Source organism: Ambystoma mexicanum, chromosome 11 (genome assembly GCF_040938575.1).
Source record: "Ambystoma mexicanum isolate Mex_15411 chromosome 11, UKY_AmexF1_1, whole genome shotgun sequence".
Lineage (NCBI taxonomy): Eukaryota > Metazoa > Chordata > Amphibia > Caudata > Ambystomatidae > Ambystoma > Ambystoma mexicanum.
Window position 1 is genome coordinate 978,618,733 of NC_090934.1, and position 22,737 is coordinate 978,641,469.

Sequence of the window (22,737 nt, forward strand, 5' to 3'; positions counted from 1 at the left end):
TACGAGTATACATTACATTTCCACTTTTTGTGTGTGCGTCTTTACTTGCCTCGCTTTAGTTGCAAGTGGAACTAGGTGAACAGAGGATAACACAGGGGCAACGCGTCTTGGAAACAAGACCACACAGGGCAACCGAGGTTCGAATCTCGGATCTGCGTTATAAAAAAAACAATTAAAATAAAAACTCTCTTTTGATATCCCCCACTGTTTTTCTCAATCTCTATTTGTGTCACTCTCAATTTTCTCTCAATTTGTCCTCCTCTCCCCCACCCCTTCAACCACTTCTGGAGATTCCATACACCTCTTTGCTGGTTTGTTTTGCTAAATCAGACCGAAAGGTTAGCTTTATTGACCATAATTGCGGCAGAAATACACTCATTCACGATTCCATATTCAACCTCAAAGTTTGTCATGAAAGTAAGATAATGCCCATACCTGAATACTATCAATTTAGTATAGATTAACAGCGGGCACGAAAATCCACAGATTAGCTTCAGTATGCGGGTGTCTTTTGATATGTCTCCCCACCAAATCTTCGTCAGAAAAGCCTGAAATTAAGTTAGAAAAAATGTACATTTTAAAGAAAGTGCTACAAGGGGTGTGTGTGAAATGAGGGTGGACTCAAGTTTCAGGAACTTAGAGGCAATAAGGTCCTGATGTTACACCAAACAAACAGACTCCCTTGAATCCTTTAACCACTAGGAATCTGCGTCCAACCAAAGACTTTGACCATAGGTCCCTGGCCCTCAAATGAAAATGAGACTAAGTTGCACCCAATGTATGCATTCACCAGGAACCACACAATGGGTTACTTTGTACTGGGTGGTGCGGGAAATGGAGACGTAAAAGCTTGTATGCCTCCATTTCCCACTCAGTTCATTTCCGTCTGCTTCCGAGGGGGAGGAAGGGCACAAAGCGAACTTTACATCTCCACTGTACTTTCCTCCGCCCCCAACTTGCAAGAGCCATTCACTTGACGCTTGCATGAGAGTTCCTATGGAAGCTGCCTCGAATTAGCACCTGTTCAAGAGCCTGAAGATGCCATAGGAATCCATTAGTAAATGCCGCCCGGAAAGTGTCATTTGCAGGTGGCAATTACTTTTTGAAACACGGAGAGTAAAACTGAAGAGTAAATGCCGATTTCGCCTGGTTTTTACTTTTCAGTTTTCCACTCTGCCTTGTAAGTGTTTAAAACTGCATGCCCGGGCGATCTCCGTAAGTTCTCACATTGCTGGCCCACTTAATGCCATTTCCATTTGTTTAAAATGACCCCGGAGTCTCAAGAGATCTCGCAGTGATCAGCTTCTAATGCGTTTGAGTAATTTTGACCTCAACCCAAACTCTGAATATTTTATCTGCTTGCATCAAGCTTACAATGCTTTTTTTTGTTTGCTTCTGATTTTTGTGGCTGCTATGGTTTGTGTGTTCTTTGTTGTGCAGCCCCATGGTTTTGAGTGTGCTCACAGTAAACATCGTTGCCTTTTTTGCTAGAAGACCCCACCTAGCAGAGTTATTAATTCTATTACTAATTAGTAGATCTTTTCTTTCCACCAATCAACTCTCTAGGCCTCATTACGGCCATGGCGCTCCCATAATGAAGGGTGCCGGTACGGGACCGTACCATTCATTACGTGATGCCTTATTATGAGGTCTCCTAGCGGGACCCGGAACAGACGTCTGGTAAAACCAGACGTCCTTTCCGGGTCCTGTGAGCAGACCAAGGAGCTAATAACGGGCCCGTTATTAACAGGCCCGTTATTAGCTCCATCCCCATTCCCATTGAGCCCTATGGGGGCTCAAATGGGAATTGGGATTGGTTTCGTGAATGAGGAATTACCGGGTCCTCCAAGGTTGGAATGACCCGGCAATTCCTCATTCACAGAACCAGGTACTGGAACCCGGTCTGGAGGCAGCTATGCCCTGGCTTCCTCCATACTCGTAATGAGGCCATCTGTGTGAAAAGGCTTTCTCTGTTAGACAGTTAGAGGCCTATTCACAAAGCTTTTTCCAGGAGTAAATTTCATTTAATCCTGCAAAAATATGATTTTACTCATCAGTAAGTTCCTACGAAATCACAAAAGGACTTAGAACTGTCTCACACAAGGAAGCCCGACTATTCCATTTGCATGCATCTTGTTATGATGTATGCACAGTTGCATAACTTATGTATGTGTAAATTTTTTCCAAGACCAGAAAAAGAGGATGTTTCCAGGGACGTGCTTGGGAGCTAGCTATTTTAGTGCACTTAAAAGCAATAAGACGGAGGAGCCAGGCACCAACTCATTACTGCTGGGTTGGTGCCTTTGGTCCATGGTAACCATGCCAATGGGACGTAATTGGGAGCCAAGTTAAAGTTACAGTCTGTACTGTAATAAATTAAAGCTTTCATGGCCCAGCTAATTGCTAAGCACTCCAGTTTAGTAGTGGCGTAGTTCTTACCATTGGGGTGGAACATTTTGCCTATAAAAAGGAAAGGAGAGAATGGCAAACTGAGTTCTTCAAAAGCTGGAAAGCCTTCGCAGTACTTGTTATAGGACCATTGGATGGGATTGAATTCCGACCACTAAAGCTGATTCATGAGGGATCCCTCCATGGTCAAAATCATTTTAAATGGAGCGTCAGAAATGTGCTACAAGGCCTAAGAAGGGCTGCACTTCCCTTTTGGTCTTGGGAGTCAGAATGTTCTTGACCTTGGTGTCCTGAAGCTGGACCATCTCCTTCTCAACTTGGAACCCCAGGTACTTGACTGAGGGTAGTGCCAGGTGGCATTTGGCCGGATTTACCTTCAGCCCCACTTTAATCAGATTTTTGGCAAGAAGGTACAGGAGTCTCATGTGATATGCCCAGTTTCAGCTATAGACCATGATGTTGTCGAGTTGTGCCCTTGAGCTTGCCTGGTGCAGCTGAATAATGGTTCCCATTGCTTGTTGGAAGTGCCCTGGGTTGTCCAAAGGGAAGAACAGTAAACTGAACTGCTCCATTGGGGTCAGTAAGGTGGTCTTACTTGGTATTCCAGGGCCAATGGGATTTGCCAATAAACGTTTGTAAGATAGAGGGTTGAAATGAATATGGCAGGCCCAATTCTCTAGATCATCTAATGGATCCTTGACTTGGATATCTCAAAGCGCGTGATCTCATTTGATCCAAGTCTGTGCAAAATCCCCAGGCCCTGTCAGGCTTCAGGGCGAGGCCAATCAGAAGAGACCTGTGTCATTATAAAGGTTTGATTATACAAAAATCTAGCTTTTTCTTTACTTCCTCTTCAACAGCCTGCTAGAAAGCCACAAGTGACCTGTTGGCTTGAAACCAACCTGGTTTTCCAAAGGGACTTTCCGGTCAATCCACAAAGATGTTGGAGAAGTGTCACAGATAGGTCTGCAGATCTTCTGTGTTGCCAGTGTTCAGATCTTTCAATGTCAGCTCAGTCAGGTCTGTGGTAAGCTTCTGCCTCTCTTTCTTCTGATGCTAAGTGTGCCATCAAGGTGGGATCCTCTGTTTTTTTCCAGGGCTTTAGCCAGTTTTTGTGGTATAAATGGGTGGTCTTTCTGTGTTTGATTTGTTGAACCCGGTAATTGAGTTTATTGAGGAAGTGGGTGAGTTTGTAGGATCTGTGACACCCGACTAAAAGCTTATTTTCTGAGGTTGGGAGTAGGACCAGATTACCAAAGTTGAATTTTCTTTGGCCTCTATATCATACAGACACTTTTGTTTCTCTCTAGGAGAAGGCCGATTGGAAAAGTCCAGAAATGCAAAAATCAAGTTTTTTTGTTTTTTCTTTAACAGCCATCCAGTTTGCCCAAAGTATTCTGTAGGCTCTAAACCAACCCGGTTCTCCTAGGTTACTGTCTACAGGTGATTTCTCAGCCAGGTTACGGATCACGCGTGATCTTTCATGAGGAGTCTGCATGGATTCCCACATTTCTCCTTCTGTGGTGTCTTATCCATCCCTTGCTTAGTTCAAAATATATAGGATGTCTCCTGGTTGCCAACCATAGAAAAACTACACTGGGGAGAATCCAGTGGAGACTAGCAGTGCTTTCCGGGTGGAGAAGAGGACCAATGGGGGTAACTTATCCTAGTTCCTGGAATCCTCTGAGACTAGTTCCTTTAGATAGTTCTTTAGGGTCTGGCTAAATTGCTCCACCAAGCCATCAATGTGTGGGTGACATAGTGAGGCATAGAGGATATCTATCTGTAGGATTTTATTGCAGTCGTCTCAAAGCTGGGATATAAAGTAGGACCTAGGTGGGTGAAGATTTCTTTTGGGTACCCAACCCTGGAATCATTGGGGACCAGATGTTTCAAGATGTTCTGAGTAGGGTTCACCCTCATAGGGAAAGCTTCAGAGTAGTGGGTAGTATAATCAAGAAGCACTAAGATTTATTAATTCCCATTGATAGAGTGACCAAAGGGCCCTATGAGGCCCATACCAATTAAAAACTGTGGTGCTACCGGAAGCTCGCCTGGAATGTGCCCAGGGGCTTTGAAGTGAATATGGTCCTCTGGTTCAGTGGGTCCAGTATATTTCACAGATCACAGATGGAGTGATGGGGTGACCTTTCTGTACTGTACGAGACATGGTTATATCTAAGAACCTTGCCAACGTCGCAATAGTCTCTGTCAATGTTGCAGCCCCAAAGTCAGTTTCAAAATGTACTGCTATGCCAGACTTTCGAAGATCCTCCCATAAGTCCCCGTAGACAAGGCCATTCTGAGTCCAGTGGAGATCAGGACTCGCCCACCTGTACAATCAAAGCCAACTGTTTCTGGGTAATTCTTGAAGGTTGTATTATCTATATTCCAGGACCTAAACATTGTGGATAGGCTTCTGCTACACCCTTTGTACATCCCACCTCTTGACTACATTTGTGCAATAGCCAAGCATGTGGCACAAATGACACAAAAAAACAGGGATCATTTGCAAAATGTGTATTTACAACCTATCTCTTACATGCACTCCCTTGAGTCTCACCTTGACTTAAAATATTAGATCAATCTTAGGCTTCAGGGTTTCCTGCACCTTGCTTCTTTGTGTCCTACACACCCCTCAAAACCAGGCTTAAGGGGTTCCTGCACACTTCTTTCTTCATTCAGTCTGATTTCTCACCTTGATGTTGGGTTTCCTGCCCCCTTTTATGCTGTCAGTGTTCTCACTTCCAAACCAATCCTCTATAAATAATTTGGTTTCTCACAGTAGCTGCGAGTACAATGTGTACTTCCGAGCACTAGTTAGGTTGAGCAGAGGGTGCTGTTCCTCTCCCACTGCCCTATGTTACTTAAGTAGGACCTTGCCACCTCCCTCCTCTAGAATCCTGACCTGTAACACTCACAGCACCTCACTGGTCCCAATCTGCACCTTTCCCTCTTCAAGGCTCAGTATATGCTTGCTTCATCTTCCAATCAGGGCCCAGCCTCTTCATATCAGCATCTGTCCCATGGCTCCTACTTTGGGCCTGACTTTCCTATGTTGTCTGGCTGCAGGCTGCTGCTGTTCCTCACCAAACTCATCTTTCTCTTCTGATGTCACCTCTTCCTGGTTTTCACCCATTTCTTCTTTATCTTCTCCTGCCACCTCTTCCTAATATTCCTTCACCTGCTGTGCATCTTCTCTTGCCACTTTCACCTGATATTCCTCTACCTCTACCTAACCCCTTCCTCCTCTTTTCCTGCCACCTCCTCTCTTCTACACAAAGCAACTCCTACTTCGATCACCCTCCTCCTCTGTTCTTCCTTCCTCCTCTTCCTGATGTTTCTGACAAATCTTCCCCCCTCCAATCTCCCAACCCCCCTCCAAATCATCTGCTCCTCCTAACGTTGCCAGCTTGGAGCAACTACCTGGCACAACATCCCCCAAGACCCTTGGTAACTAACATAGTATGAGTTTAAGAAACCCTAGCTGGAAAGGCAGATTAAATGGCTGGCCCACCATCTTGTTTGTTTGCTTGTTTGTTTGTTTATTTCTATAGCGCACCAAACCCAGAGGTATCTGGGCGCATTTACAAGTAGATTTAAATTTTCAGGTTACACACAGGAATAGTTACAGTCATTGTATACAATAATACAACAGGAAAGGACAAAGTAATACATAAAAAGGGTACAGCAGAACAATTTGCAGAGCGAATCAACATTATTTGACTTGATAGGTCATTCGTCAATGTCCTAGAGCACATCGTGAATCCTTAGTGACTAGCCAGCTTTTGGTATTTTTCCTAAAGCTACTTAATCACTGGTATGTTCTCAAAGAAGTAGGGAGGGAGATCCATGACTGGGCAGCCATAACAGGAAAGCTATACCTCCTGCTTTTTTCAATTTGAATCTGGGTACTATTAGGCAGAAGGATTTAGCGGTCCTCGTAGGGTGTGTTGAGGATTTTTTGACAATGTTTTCCATTAAGTATTGTGGGGCAGAGTTGTTTAGGCATTTGTGTGTGAGGGAGACAGTTCTGAAGATAATTCTGTCCTTAATTGAGAGCCAATTGTTCTTTCGCCTAGCCTCCGAGATATGTTGTCTCCTGGGAATACTGAGGGCCGTTCTGAGTGCATTGTTTTGAAGTATTTGAAGTTTGTTAACAATAGATTTGCTAGCCCCTAGCTAGAGGGCATTGCTATAATCAAGTTTTCAGAGGATTAAAGCTCTCGCTAAGGTGATGCAACTCTCTGTGGATAGGAAAGGTTTACAAGCCTGTATCAGCTTACAGGTGTAAGCTGTTGCTGAGGCAGTGTCGTTGACTTGCTTGCCTAGGTTAAGAGTTGAGTCTAAGTAGCCTTAGGTTTTTACCTCCTTTGCCACTTTAATGTTAATACCGTTGATGTTGAAAGACAGGTATTTGTTGCTAAGTTTGTTGAGGTTGGCTTGTGCTCATAGGATCAGGAGCTCTGTCTTATCATTCAGGCACAGGCCATGAGAGGCCATCCAAGCCTGAATGATTAGATAGATTTTGTTCACTAGGGCCAAGTCCATGTCATGCGTACCTCTTTCCCAAGGCCAGTAATTGAAAACATTATTTTGCGTGTGGTAATTAATTCAATCTCTCTTATGGCCTCTGTGACTGCTTCGCTCTCAGAGTGAGTGCTGGGGTTTTGTTAGCGCTGCCTGCATACATACCCAGAGTTGCTCCATGGGCAGCCGAGGAGATTTGTGTGATCTCATTCTGGCCAAACAAGCCTGTGGTCGATGCCATGCAGGAATTTGCAAAGGCCCCTGCTGTCTAAGCAGGCTCCGATGTGAGAGAGTAATTTCACATGCAGGGTTTCCAGTGTTCTTCTGAGACTGTTCCGAGTCCCTGTATCTTAAAGCGACAGAGCTGCTAGTGTGGGTCTTGCTGAAATCAGAGGAGTGTGTGGTAGTCTGGACCCCAGGCTGCTGGTAACTGCTGGGTTGTGGACACTTCTTCAGGCAGGGTGCGTCTTTGATGTTTTAAAAGGCTTATATCGTAGTGACCATTCCTGTGATTGTCCCTTGCTCTTTTAAGGGGGCCAAGTGGGGAGGCCCAGGGGATCCTCTCTATACCACCAATACCAGGCCATTAATTCACTAGAGTGGGGAGGTAACTGGCCCGGTTCATCACCCCCATAATCAGGTAGGGGACCTTGTCACACTCAGAATAAGAGAAGAACTATCACACATGTCCTGTTGTAGTTATAAACACCTCATCATCACTGACAAAAGACTACAGAGAATCATGTAGAGGATGTGCTGTGCAGAGAAATGCTTCCCTGCCTGTCTATTGTACGGGAGAGAATGAATAGCTATTAGCACAAGAATGTAAATGAGAGAAGCTGAAAATAAAATAATGTCTTGAGTGGTGATCTCCAGGAACTCTCCATCCTGACATGTGGTGGTAGTAGTCCACTGGGGACAGGGTTGGATGACGGGCGAACCTGCAGGTTCTCTTCCCCCAGAGTTGCAGTATTCCTGGTTTAGTGACTATAAAGAAGACAGTGCTGAAGAAGACCACATCTCTCAGAAGGATTTGCTGGGAGCAATCATCTCCCAACGACTGAGACACTGACCTTGGAACAGGCAATTGGCTGTGAAATAGAGAAGTTTATGAAACCTGGAAGAAGTTAGTCAGAACTTTACCTAAGCGGGAATGAGCAAGGAGAGGACTGCTGGTGCTGCACCCAAACGCTTCATGCATGGCTCAATCCCTGGCAGAAAAGGAGAACTTAGAACGCAACAGAGCTCAGTACATCAATGAAAGAAAAAAACTGTTAGTGTGGCAAATTGGTGATGTCTTTGAAGACTTGCTGACCCTTGTTAATGATAAGAGGGACCATAAAACCAATAACCAATGCCAAAGCATCCCTAATAATTCAATGGTGAGCAAGATTAAGTTTTCCCCTGAGAAAAGTCAATCAGTATTGGGAATTAAAACTATTAAGGGGAATAACCAATCAGATATGACAGTTGGAAATAAGTTCCCTCATAGGTATTATAAAATGAGCTTGTTGGACTCAGTAAGGCAGAGAGCCCTGGAAGGAGGGGAAGCTTGCTAATCCACGCTACTTTGATACAAGGAGAGACTCAGAGAAGGACGATTGCTTGAAGCCTCGCCACCTAGATTGATAAACTACTCCATTGGAGGAAGGCAGGAGAGACCAGGCAGAGAATCATATAGACCTGGCCATGCTAGAAAGAGAAGGTGACCAGGGGATTGGAGGAACTGAAAGGCTCAAGCCACAAGGCTTTCCACCTGCAGCGTCTCGTGATAATAAGTATAGGACCCTGGCGCATGGTAGAGGGCATTACAAAATCCTCTTCCTGAAAAGAACCATAGTAAAGAGGAGGAAAATACCCATTAATCATGATACATCAAAGGAGGGGCCTGTTTTGTATCCTGAGATAGCCATGGTAAAGAATGGCCTGTTTTGAATCCTGAGAAAGCCGTAGTCCAGGAGGGACCTGTTGTGAATCCTGGGAAAACCAAGACTATAGAGGGACCTGTTGTGAAACATGAAAAAGCCAATATCCAGGAGGGACCTGTTATGAATCCTGTGAAAGTCAAGGTCAAGTAGGGATCTATTCTGAAACCTGGGAAATCCAAGGCCCAGGAGGCACCTGTTATAAATCTTGAGAAAACCCAGGTGCAGGAAGGACCCTTTGTGAATCTTAAGAAAGCCAAAATCCAACAGGGAGTTGTTGAACATTTTGATAAAGCAAATGTCCCGGAGAGGCCTGTTGAGAAATCTAAAGAAGCCTATTAAGAATGAACATGATGCAGTGAATTGCTGAATCTGATATCTGGGAGAGGTTTTATTGAAACAGGATGAAAGCAGAAAGAATGAGGGGAGCCTTGACTGTGAGTAGGCACACACAGAGCCTCCCCAGAAGTTTGTTTTGGTTTCTGATTGAAACATTGGTGGACTGAAGGAGGTTGAAAAATTTAGTGTTGGTCAAATCATAAGACATTTGTTTACATCATCGGGTAGCCTAGAGGGTAAGGAGCTATAAAGACTAGGAATGTAGACGTTATGCTATCCAGTTTATTGGATATTGTTTTCTAGAATAGGGTGTCTAGAGGAAGAGACAAGGACTTATTGGAGTAGGTTTTCCAACTTTATTATTTGAAGATACACCACTGTTGGACAACGGGAGGAACCCACAGTTTGTGTTGACCTGTTCTGATCACTCTTTGTTTAGCTCTATCCTTCTTTTGTTGTAGGATTTACCCTAGTTTCCATGGGAGATTATCCAATCAATTTCCCATTAGAGGTACATAACAAAGAAGTCTTGAACCACTTAACTGATTGATGTATCAAGCAGGTCATTGCTTGGCACTGCCACACTTCACATATACCAGAAAAGGGATCAAAAGCACGAGACTGGACAACAGACTCAAGTTTACTCAAATTAGGCTGGACAACAGACTCAAGTTTACTTAAATGTAATAAGGGATGGTTACAACTTTGGGCAAAATAATGAGAGAAGGGCTGGCAGAAAACTCATCAAAAGTATTAATATACTCTAAAGGATAAACATCAACTACAAATTCGAACTCAACTACAAGTTCAGGAGGCTTCCCCTCTGTCTGGTCTCATCTTGTGTGAGCCTGTTAATCAGCTGTTTACCAAGATTCCAGTGGTTCCTGTGCCCTTCCTAACTTTAGTAAAGGGGGCTGTCTCCCCTCTATGATGTTCTCCTTGTTCTTTCTACCTCTCTGATCATGTCTTCAACAAAGTCTTTGTCTTGCTGTTTTAAATACCATTTCCATTCTCCTTCACCTTTCGTCCTCCCCACTCTCTGACTATCTGTTCTTCTTCACCCATTGACACAACTACCCCCCTCCCCCTTTTCACCACTTTGGATTCTGTCATCACTCCAGCTAAAGTTCTCCAACAAGCTCAGATCACTCTCCTCCGGATGTTATACCTTCTCACGGGCCTGTCATTTCTCCTCATTGACTTTCTGATTGTCTCCTTCTTCCTTCTGGCAGTCAACCTTTAAACCCTTGCATGTGCTGTTCTTCCCCTTGATAGGTAACGCCCTCCTCCTCCTGATCCTCATCTCTTATCACTTCCTGATGTTCAACACACGTGCCCCTCCTACTCGGCTGTTCACATTTTCTGACATGCTGATTGTCTTCATTAATCAATCATCTGGTATTCACTTCTTATTCCATCCTGATGTTCATCTTTTAACACATCATGCTTATCTTCACCTGTCAACTCCCGGTATTCTCCTGCTGCCACCTGCTGATATTAAATTTCTTCCTGCTTCTGAGTCCATTTCCGCTTCTTACTTACAACAGTCTGACCACTTGCACCACACTTTCACAAAACTCAATACATAATGATACAAGTCATATTGACTAGATATGTCAAACAATAGTATATTTATTTGTATTTATTTATTGGATATTTATAATGTGCCTATACATAATGTGTGTCAAGGCACAACAAGAAAAGAGGAGGGGTCAAAAACAAAAACGGCCCTACTAGATCTTGTGACATTAGGGTGTGCAAGTACAGTAACAAGAAGTGCGTGTAGAGGGGAGGGGGGGGGGGGAAGTGCTGGTCAAAAGTAAAATGGTTTTAATGAACAGCCAACATGTGCTTCGACCCTAAACAAAGGGGTTTTCCTCAGGGAATTTCCTCTATTCCAATATGGCGTATGTGTCAAAAATCCAAAAAAGTATGAACGAACAGCTTCCGTTCCTGGATGAGCTCAATCGCAAGACCCTTTCCGGGGTTCCAAACAATATTCAAATCAATTAACTCGCTTTCATATATTAAATTAGCTTTTAAATCATGAGTTCAGGGTTCTTTGTGTAGCTTTTCAAATATCGTTATTTATTCCTAACTCGTCAGTGTCCCATAATATCAGCCAATGCATTTCGGACATCCGTCCATCATCAGGGCTATTAACACTGCTGTTTTTTCATCAATATGGATCCCATCATCACAGCATTATACGTTAATGTAATTCATTCCCAATTCATCATTTTTGAGTAAAATTCAACAAAAATCCAAAATAAGTAAATTGCACATACCCAATGATTGTTGCAGTCCAAGGTAATATTTAGAATAAAACGGAAAAAAGAGGAATTCATTGTAACACATTATCTCATCATTTTACCACTGTATTCAAGTATATAAATATGGCTTTAGTTCACTACCTGGTCGCCTTTAATCAACCAGAGTGTATTCCCACTCTGCTATGTTTCCTCTTAAGCAACACGCTTCCCTGTTGGTTAAAAAGCTCGAGTTTAGGACCTCATGTCATTGTATTCTACTTATCCTCAAAAGATCTATTTCCATCACCCTCATTCAGTTCTTACCTCTTACTCTACGTGCTGTGCCGACGCGCTGGCTGCTCAAAAGAAGCTGCCGTCGTCGCTGGTGGTGTTTATAAAACACTAATCTTTTCCGTGCATGTGCTTAAGCTTCTATCTCGTGTTTTCTCACCATTCTATTCTCCAGAGGGCCCCCTCAGTCCTTACGCTTATAACCATTCACGGACATTTTCTTTATTTACTTTTAATGTTATTGGTGACAAAAAAAGATAGATATTCTAAAGTTCATATGTGTGCTGAGAATGTAAATCTCTACCGTGCATGCGTGTTGGGAAAACACTACATTACGGGTACCGCGTTTGCGCGTAGACCCTCGAGGTAGTGTTCCTAATCATGTAATGAAGTGTGTGTTGCATTCAGCGGAAACCAATGCATTGCTTCATGTTTTTCACATAAATATTATCTCTGATCTATGTCATTCCCCAATCGGATATTCTGGGTTTGTCTCAAGTGTTACTATGTTTCTCTTTAATAGTGTCAAAATCTCTTATTTGCCTGTGTGCCTCTTATATTATATATACCGTGTATGCATGTATATACAATCACATTCCGATTGTCCATCAACTCGAATCACATTTCAATTGTTCCAACACCACGGATCCACTGGCTGGCAGTCAAGGGCACTGCCTTACGTCCCACAGGGGGTTGATTCCCTGCGGGACATGACGTGGACCCTCTGTTGGTAGTACATTAGGCTTGCAAAATTGTTAGAGGTGTTGCATCAGGTGTTTTACTCATTACCAACAGGTGACTACAAAAAACACATATGGGAGTCAAGTCGATCTATCCAAAACGACTGGCGTTGATTTCGTTTTCTCCCCAGGTCTTCATGAGCATTATGTTGTTGAATAACTTCCAGAACTTGTATCCTCATCTGGCTGATGTTGTGTTTCATTGAATTCCAATGTCTTGCCACTGCTGAATTTATATTGTTGTTCCGAATGCATGACCTGTGCTTGTTCCATCGTAACTTTCCTGGTCTCTTAGATTGACCTATATAGTACATGCCACATGCCACATGGGCATTTGATTCCATAAATTATATTTGGTGTGTCACATGTCGCATAATGCTTCAGTCTGATCTTTTCACCTGTACGTGGGTGGTCTATGGTATCTCCTTTAGTTACAAAATTTCAGTTACTGCAATGCAAGCATGGGTATGTCTCTTTTCTTGTTGTCTCCAGCAGTTTCTTTCCAGGTCTTGTTTTCACCTGTCTGTCTCTTAAATTCGCACTTCTTTCGTAGGCAAAGGTAGGCAGTTCTCTAAACAGATGTTCCACTCGCATGTCATTAGTCAACGTGCACCAGTTCTTTTTAATCGCATTTTTGATCCTGTTACTTTGTATAGAGTAACATGAGACGTAGACGTAGAAATAACGACGTAAAAATAACACAATCTGAAATACTGTCCTAGTCACAACAATCTCTTAAAACTGCTGTACTTAAACTCTTCTTGTCCTCAATTTGCAAAGCTTAATACTGTGCAGTAGTGGATACCCTGTTGCGGTCCAATCTCAGCTACCCATTTGGGTTCTTTCCGCCTGGCAAATGCCTTGAGGACAAGGAGAGTATAAGTACAGCAGTTTTAAGAGGTTGTTGTGACTAGGACAGTAAATATCAGATTCTGTTATTTTTGACACACACACCATATTTATTTTCTTCGATAGTGTTTGTCTCATCAAAGTATAGAATATCCTTGTAATATGCTTTAATATTTATCACAAGTAAAACTAAAAACCTATGCTAAATACATGCACATAGGGTTGACAATCTATTTCTGATACAGGATGAGGGATTGGGGCATTTGAGGACTGAAGATTGGTGACACTGACCTGGGGCTAAGAACCAATGAGCAATGTTGGCTCCAACTAACCTTCTGAATAACTATGTAACCCATGTTGGACATGGAACATACAAAGATACTGCTCACAAATCATTTAGGAGCTACATGTGTTTTAGATTTTACTCGAGTTATAGACCTGATTCTACCTCATCAAATGTGTTTGAAGAGAAGACCAAATGCATTTTTAGACACTATATACAGTTCTGAATAGTTAGGCAGCTCTTTTATGTGCATATTTATCTTCTGAGCTAAAATAATATTTATTATGGAAAAAAGGGGCACATGTTCTCAATGGACTGGAGATAATTGGTGACAAAAGGACCCATGTCATTTATGTCACCTTAAGCAGATCTGGCTAACAGCGCTATGGATGCTGGGACATGTGGCTTTCTTTTTTTCATATTCATGGCTTTGCAAGTGCCAGCATACAGAGGTGTTTGCTCAGTATCCAGGTTTGCTTTAAGTTAAACCACTTTAAAGTGTAAAGGAGGGTAGTTGACCCATTTTCATTCTCAGTAGGCACTGAAACTCCTTTGTAATTTTGTAAAACGTAGGGTTTCACCTTAAGTAATTTAGGGTAATCCAGATGTGGATCCCTTGCTCACTCTGCTTTGAGAGGCACAGCTTCATCTCACTGATGGGGCCCGACTAGGCCAAAGCATGTGTCTGCAGTTGCTGATTGTACTCTTGTTCAGAGGAGAATTGCCTAGCATTTGAAAGCTGGACTGCCCTTGTGGGTGGGACAAAGACTGATATGCAGATGGATATATCTCCTCTCTGATGGGTGCAGTGAGCAAAAACGTGGTTGTGGACCCTCCTGATTGGTAGAAATTCCATAGAACAGGGTATTTGACCCATGTTTGTTCTCAGTAGAGGGGATCCCACACTGCTTTGTCATTTTGTAAACGTGGGGTTTCACCCTAAGTAACCCAGAGTAATCCAGACATGGACCTCTTCTCACTGTGCTTTTAGAGTCACAGCTTCACCTCACTGATGAGGCCTGCCTAGGCCGAAAACGTGTCTGGGGTTGCTGATGGTACTCTTGTTCAGAGGAGAATTGCCTAGCATTTTTTATTTTTTTATTTTTTTATTGTTGCATTCCCGGTTTACAGAAAACCTTACACAACATAAATAAACAAGAAGAAATTAAGACATCATGACTCAGTAACACAGAATAAATGAAGAATAAAAGGAAAATGCAAAAAATTCCCGATTCTGAATAATAAAGCATACCACAACATTAAAAACATGCAGATTTTAGATTTTTCTTGTGCAATTCTGTTGTTACAAAACGTGAAGAATACATTTAGGGCTAGAATCAAAGATATGTTAGCACCCCACATGCATCTACACCAGAATAAGTTCATGGACACATCTGTGTTGTTACCAGTCTTATCCTTGGAACACATTAGACGTTTTTTGTCAAAGTAAGGACACTCAGTAACTAGGAGCCTCAAGGTTTCGGAAGAGTCCTCGCCCCCAGAAAATCTACAGTTCTAGTTAGAAGAATTACAGATAAACAACAATGAGGAGTCCTTCCAGTGCTTAGTCTACTCGTAGGTGGGGAATTGATTAAGCCTAAAACGCATATACATCATGCGAACATTGGCACAAGGAAATCGTTAAAGGTTAGTGGTATGCATTCTCTTGCGTGCAGAAAATTAGAATACTCCCCATAGGTTGAGTAGGCAGCAATGCAGTCCACAGTCTCCAAACAGTCTGCCCTGAACAGAATCCTCTGAGCAATCCCCGCACGCTGCACAAGATCTTCCTCTGTAACCCCAATAGAGTCCAGCACAGACTTCAACTTGAGTCTAAACTCTTGAATTGAAGATACAGATTCCGCATGCATGGCTGAATTGAGAATCTCATTTTTGGGGGTGATCATTCATTTTCCTGAAATTAGTAAGCTGCTTCCAGACATATTTAGCTTTCAAAGACACCAGGCAGAGCTCGTGTCTTATTACTGCATTCGGGATAGCCATGGAAAGACACAGCACCTCCTTCCAAAGCTTCCCTTGTATGATATTCAAGGTAGTGCCCATTTCGTGGCAAGACAGATCAAGGCCGTACAGGATGATGGGTTCAAACTTAACCAGATAATAGTGCCTCAAAGGGGGGCAATGAGAATTTGCAAACTTTGAGCTTCAAAAATTTAAGTTGAGCTGTTAGTTTTTTTGCTTATCACATGGGCTACTTCTCCAAAATTCAGTGCTAACCTTATTATTGAGGTCATAGCCTAAGTAAGTGATGGTCTTGACCTGGTCCACATTTTCCGGCGTGTTTGCACCTTGGTTCCCCTCGAGAAGACCAAGACCGAGAAGACCAAGACCTTGGATTTAGACGCATTGGGGAGGAGATTGTTAACCATGGCATATTTGAAGAACAGTTTCATTTTCCTTCTCAAACATCGCAGAGTTCTGTCTAGCAGGATATAATCATCTGCGAAGGCCATACATTCCAACCTAGTATTCCCCAACCTGGCAGGCGCAATGGAAGGACCCTGCCACAGTCTCTCCAATTACACACATAGAAGTTGAAGAGTATGGGGGCTAAAGTACAGCCCTGTTTTACCCCAATGAATGAATGTATCTCCTGCGATAGGGACCCTTCTGTTGTAAGTTGTACACGTATGGTAGTGTGTGTATGAAGTAGAGCTAAAAGCTGGACAAGCTTGCGCGGTATGTTCATGTCGAGCAATTTGAGCCAGAGCCTAGATCTAATGACTCTGTCGAATGCACTAGACATGTCCATGGATGCTAAAAAAACATCCCCCACACGTGTATGATGTACATAGTGTCTCAGATGGGCAAAAATGGTCGCATTGAGAGAGGTACCCATTTCGTCACTAAATCCAACCTGAAACTGGCTGAGAAGGTTGTTACTGCAACCTTCTCGTTTAGGAGAAGGATGGAAAAAACGTTGCTCGTTGCGTCCGTCAACAATGTAGGCCTATAGTTGTTAGGGTCAATTACATCTCCCTTTTTATGAATGGGAATGATAATAGATTGCACCCAAGAGGCAGGAATAGTATGGGTACGAAAGAAGTTGTCAAAACATAGGCTTCAGAAGTTCGGCTCATAAATTAAGTGCCTCTTTGAGCACAAACGGAGGAATGCCATCCGGTCCCAGAGCACGGGGCGTCTTGAGTCTACCTATAGCCCAGGAGATGTCGTCTCTATCTCACGTACACAGGCCTTCCACAGATTTTCCCAAATCAAGTCTTCCGGTGTCACTAAAGTTAACAGGCAGGGCATATTTGTTAGCGTAATAATCAACCCATGGGTTGGCCTGTATAGGGCAATCCATACCCCCCTGAGTAACCTCAAGAGCCTTACTGACAGTTAGCCAGAATTGTCCACCCTTCCCCCTTACGGAGATGTTCCAGCATGGTCTGATGAGTCCTAAGAAAAGCATCCATCTTCAAAGATTTCTTGTGTCTTTGGGAAATTTTTGATTTAAGGGCTGCATAATCAAATGCTGTCAAAGACTGCTTTTTTATAGCAGCCAGTTCCCTACATTTGAGTAACTTAGAATAATATACTCTCTTGTCACTCAAATTACCAGCAAACTTAGAGTGAACTTTAGGAGAAGGGTGCCTGATTTTGTAAGCGCACGCCAAAATGATGTTATAATAGGAATCCTCAAATCCTTCTGTCAAGTTTCGCATTGGGAGAGGGGTGATCAAATTCAACAAAGAGGCTGCCAAGAGATGGTTAAATTTAAGGATGGTCTTTCTGTTCCAGATGACTACCGTCCCTTTTTTGCTGGTAGAAAGCCCCACTAAATCCCATCTCAAGTTGAAAGTCAGGATAGAAATAATCAAGGAAAAAGATAGAGGTATGTGATCTCCTAGTTCAGTAGAAATATATGTTTCAAGTAGCTGACGTTGTTCCTGAGGCCATTTGAAATATCGAAGAAATCAATCCTGGAACTACGATCTCTTCTATGCCAAGTGTGGCTGGATAAAGGTGAAGACTGAGAATGGTCCAGCAATGCCATATCCCAATCTGCCAGAAAAAGGTCCAATTGAATACCTTCTTTTATGTTAGGGTGAAGATAAGAAGGGATGCCCCCACTGTCATTCCACAGGGCTCCCGCGGCACAAAGCGAGTTGAAATCACCTCCTAGTATGATGCGTTTGCCACTACCCATCTCGTACCAGGCACGCAAGATATCACCCAGGCCCTCTTCGATGTCTTCCAACGGGACCCTTACAGGGTTCCAATAACGATTCAGTAGCAGAATAGGCTGGCTGTAGGCATTAACCCAAGTCCAGCTTAATTACCAAAAGCCATTCTTTGCTACACACAATTTCCCATTTTAGCCTCAAATTACAATCAATAGCTACGACAAGACCCCCTTTAGTTCTCCCCCCAAACCCTCTTACTGCAGGACACAAAATAGTATGAATACCTTCTAGTACAGAGAGGGGCAAAAGCATAGTTTCTTGGAACATATAGATTCGAGGAAGCCTACTGAAGTGAGGATTAGCCATAAATGTAGACATATAAGCACCTCCAGACACATTCCAGGAGATCACTTCGATCTCAATGCTGTCATGCATGCCCAGGTCCTTGTTTAATACTTTGTGATGCTGGACTGCCCTTGTGGGTGGGACAAAGATTGATATGCAAATGGATATTTCTCCTCTGTGAAAGGTACAGTGAGCTAATACGTGGTTGTAGAGCCTCCTGAGTGGAAGACATTCCACAGGACAGGATATTTGACCCATGTCCGTTCTCAGTAGAGGAGCTCCCACACTCTTTTGCACTTTAAAGTGCAGTTGGCAGCTATAGGAGAACTTCCTGTGGAACAAAAGCAGCTGTTTGGAAGACACCTACCTTTTTAGACACGATCCCATTGCCTCTGCAGGCAGGCGCACTGATCCATTAGGCAAAGGCCAGGTTCAATGTTACCCGTGTTGAGTAAAGTGGAATCTGCTAAAGAGAGTGGCATCCAAATGCTCTATCGATACCAGGTTGAATACAAACATGGCAAATATGTTAACCAGCGCCCGCATTCAGAAGTTCATATATACGGAAGTAGCTACCTTTGCATGTTCATTTTGAAACTGACGGCCTGTAAACTGCAGGGGCGGGATTAGGGTACCTATGCACATGCACAAGTGCAGTTTGCAGATGTGCATTCACTAGTGTGCTTGATCCATGTGGAAACGGACAGTACTTCTGCCTCCGAATTCTCTACAGACACATACAATTAGAAGTACCGATTTAAGGACAAGAGGTGTAAATAAAGTTAAACTCTGTTGCTTCTTGTTCATGCTGTGCAGTACATGTTGGAAATAGGGTTATACACACAAAGGAATACATCTAGTTCAACTCTCAAGTCCTTCAGCCGGCCATTTTGATTTTTCCGATGCTGTTCACAGGCATGCTGCTTGCAGCAGAGGTTGTACGAGGTACGAGTTTAATCAAATGCTCTGCACAATGTGTGTGTGTTGCACTCAAATAACTGTCAGCTGATGTACTGTTTTTGGTGCAGTGTACCTTTCAAATAGTGCCCTAGTCAAAATGTTCCAATATGCAGTAATAAAACATGTATAATGGCCTATTAGGCAGCTTGACTTATGACGCACCAAAGATCCTGCCCACCCATTCAGCATGAGGCTTACATATGTATGCCAGAAACAATTCTGAGTCATGGTTCCTATTTTTTTCTTTGAAGTTAACATGTAGAGCTAGATATGAAAGTGAGTTCAGATAAAACGACTTATGCTAATTACCTGAACACCATCGTGTGCAAAGAAGGATTTGGCGTCGGCTTCTGTAGCCAATTGCAGGCACGTTGCTTTGCCCCAGTACTTTGTCTTTCTCACCAGCAGTGCAAACGCTCTGTCCTCACTATTGCTGTAGCACTCAGTGAAAAGGTCTGAAAAAGAGAGAGAGAGAGAGAGCACTCAAATCAGACAACCGGAGAAACCTTGCTGTTTTACACAGAAGTAACATATATAATACGCTTCCTGAGAAGTCCCCAATAATACAGACCTTAGGTTTGGAAGACGTCAATAGCCCATTGCTAGGAGGCCAGGGATGTTATGGCAATTCTTTTGGTAACGTAGATGAACTGGTAAAGTGACAATGGCATGTTTAAATGTAATGGACTTTTGTTAAAATCCGACATAAATCAAAATGGATAGTTTGGGAAGACAAGCAGTGGGGCAAAATGCACTGACTGAACTCAGGAATAGTACCCCCCAGAACTATCATTGGCGGGCCTCTGCATGGGTTCAAGGCACGGGTTCAAGGCATATCTGGCCACCATGTCCTGCTCTGTCCCTGTCAAGCAAGTCTTCTCTTGAGTATATGGGGCCTGCCCCTTATCATTATCTGTATGCATGTAGGTTAAGTCTGTTAGACCTAGACACCCCTCTCATCTCCATCCCCACATTGTCCTGCTGCCCATATTAAAACATACTGCTCAGTAAAAGTATCCCTGTGCTGCTCTTTGCTTGCACATCAGGTGCGTAGTGTGACTGGGCGGCCATAGACCGACCTCTGCTAAGCATATCAGCACATGAGGTATCATACTGGAGTTGGAACCTGTGACCTTCCGAGGGCAAAGAACTCTTCAGCAGACACATGTACCTGTCTGCCTATCTTACTGGCATTCATGGGAATAACAATGGGCCTCGTTACGAGGTTGCTGGTCCGGATACAACGGTACCGGTAAGCTTACCAGTAATGAACCGTACCAGTGCTACAGGCATCCACAGGGGATATGCTGGCTCCAGCACCTGCGAAAGGGCAATTACCGGGTCCGGCAAGGCCGGAATACCCTGGTAATTGCCCATTCGCGGGTGCTGGATTTTCTTGCCGGTTTGGAGGTAGCCTTGCCGGTTTTACCGGGAAGGCTACCCCCAACCTTGTAATGAGGCCCAATTAATATCGCAATATAACATCTGGGGAAGTGATTGACATTTCACTTGCGATAAACCCTAATCAGCAGAACACACATTTGTGTTAAACATCTTTAATACATGTTTGTACCACTGAACATATTTTGACCAATGAAGCTATCAAACAAAAGAAAAATTATATATTTTCTGGGTTAGTTACTGTATAAGATTTTAAAGTCATAGACAATAAATTGTCAGAAATTCTAGCTGCATCTCCTGCTATTTGCTACAAATCCCAACGCTATTTACTACAGTCATCACTTCCTTCAAATAAGGCACTAGAGCATATTGCAATCCCTAATGTCATCTAACTATACTTAACGCAGACAGAATTCTTTAGACTTCATCACCAAGCTAAGATTTAACTACGCAAACTAGCGAGTAAAAATATTAGTGACACTTTTTGTTTTTTCTGCAAAGGTACAGTTGAGACCATTAGTACCTGGCGAGGGGTGTGTGGCGGCCTCCCAGCCAATGGAGAGGCTCAGAATGCGGACATTACCACATGGTAATCCCACTGCCCTGAGCCTCCTCAGGGATGGTGGCCGCCATCTCCCCTCACTGGGGAATCAGGTAAGTCTTCCCCAAACCTTCCCCCCACCCCATCCACAGAATTCCCTTCACGATCTCCCACCCCCCCACCTACCTTCTTTTTTGTCCATTTCGAGAGTGGACACGCTGGGAACACTTCAGTCCCCAGCATGTCCCTTCCGATCTGCGACAGGCCATCATGAAAAGGAAGAAGGGACTATGTGTAGTCCCTTCTACCTTCCCACAGCGGCCATTTTTTTGTTGACTTTTTTCCCATTTTATTTCAATGGCCGCCATGGAAAGTGAAAACAGAATTTTTTAAAACATTTTTTTGTTTGTTCCGGAATAAAATGCCTTTAGTACCCTGGTCTAACGGGTCGGGGTACTAATAGCAATAAACTCCCTCGACTGCGGCCCATTACTGCATACGGTAATGCCCCCAGGGCCTTGGTTAAGGCCCTCGCTACACTATGGCCTGTAATTATGGGCCGCGGGGACATTACCTTATGCAGTAATGGCCTGCAGTCTCAGAGCTTATTGCCTAAGTATGCACTTGCTATTATCCGTCCAATGTACTCTGACATAAGAAAGAGAACTGTGAATCTCTAACTAAAAGAGCAAGGTTTTAGATGATGCCGCCTGGCCCATCTCTATTTACCATCTGTTGGAACGGTTCTGGTAAATTGGACGGTTCGGCCCTTTCTGAAAGTGGCTATTAATAGGAGGAACACTGTTCTAGTTAGCTGCAAGCTGCAGCTTATGTGATGTACTGAATTGTGTGCTTAGAGGTTTGGTGACACACATGTTATTATCTTTGCACATTTCCTGTGCATTTTTATATGTTTTGTTGTCTCCTGATTTTATATGAACATCTATCTTCAGTTCAGGAGGAACATCTTGAGAAGGCAGTGTTTATGCTGTTTAACTGAATATTATATAACTATATTTCAGAATGTTATGAGAGATCTTTGGAGTTTACTGTTATTATTGGCTCTTACCATGTTTTTGGTAAGAGACAATTTAGAGTTTTTGTTTATTATTACACTGTACCATTATATTATATGTTCTTACTTTTTAACCAAACTTTATTCGCTCATCATTGCTCACATATACAATGGATTTTGCCTTTCCATATAATCTTTCTGCATGGCTCTGTTTCAGTCAACAATCAACATTACATATTATAGTAACTGCACCCAAGCCTCCTCTCACGCCCCCAACCAGTCTCATGGGAGCAGCCCCTTGTATTCTGTTTCTGTCTGCTCAGTCCTCTTCCTCGTCTAATATCCCAAGCATCCGCAATCTCTTTGGGATGTATAGGTGTGTAGTGTCCTTAAGCGCATAAGTAATAAAGGGCGACCAAACCTTGCTAAAGTTCCTCAGCAACTCACGTATTTTCGCTACCATCTTCTCCACATGCACAGTGTCCCAGATTACATAATACCATTGTATAATGGATGGCGGTTCCTTCTGTTTCCATTGCTTTGCTATACAACGTTTTGCAGCCATCATTATGTTTGCCGAAAGTGTTCCAGCACTCCCTTCCACTCTCCGTACCCCGTCAGGCACAATGCTCAAGAGCACTGTCACTCCATCAAGTTCCATATCCATTCCTAGTATCTCAACCACTTTGGACTTCATCTCCTGCCA

At 43.2% G+C, this 22,737-nt stretch overlaps 1 protein-coding gene across 1 annotated transcript in view; it reads right to left on the reverse strand.

Annotated features, from left to right (window-relative positions):
• The window catches only part of TRPM5 (transient receptor potential cation channel subfamily M member 5), a 473,179-nt gene that overhangs the window by 259,681 nt on the left and 190,761 nt on the right, over nt 1–22,737 (reverse strand). Inside the window, exons 12-13 of the mRNA XM_069625407.1 lie at nt 19,384–19,529; nt 436–548 (exon numbers count right to left, since the gene is read on the reverse strand). Coding sequence (XP_069481508.1) covers nt 436–548; nt 19,384–19,529 — 259 coding nt within the window. The remainder of the gene's footprint in view (nt 1–435; nt 549–19,383; nt 19,530–22,737) is intronic.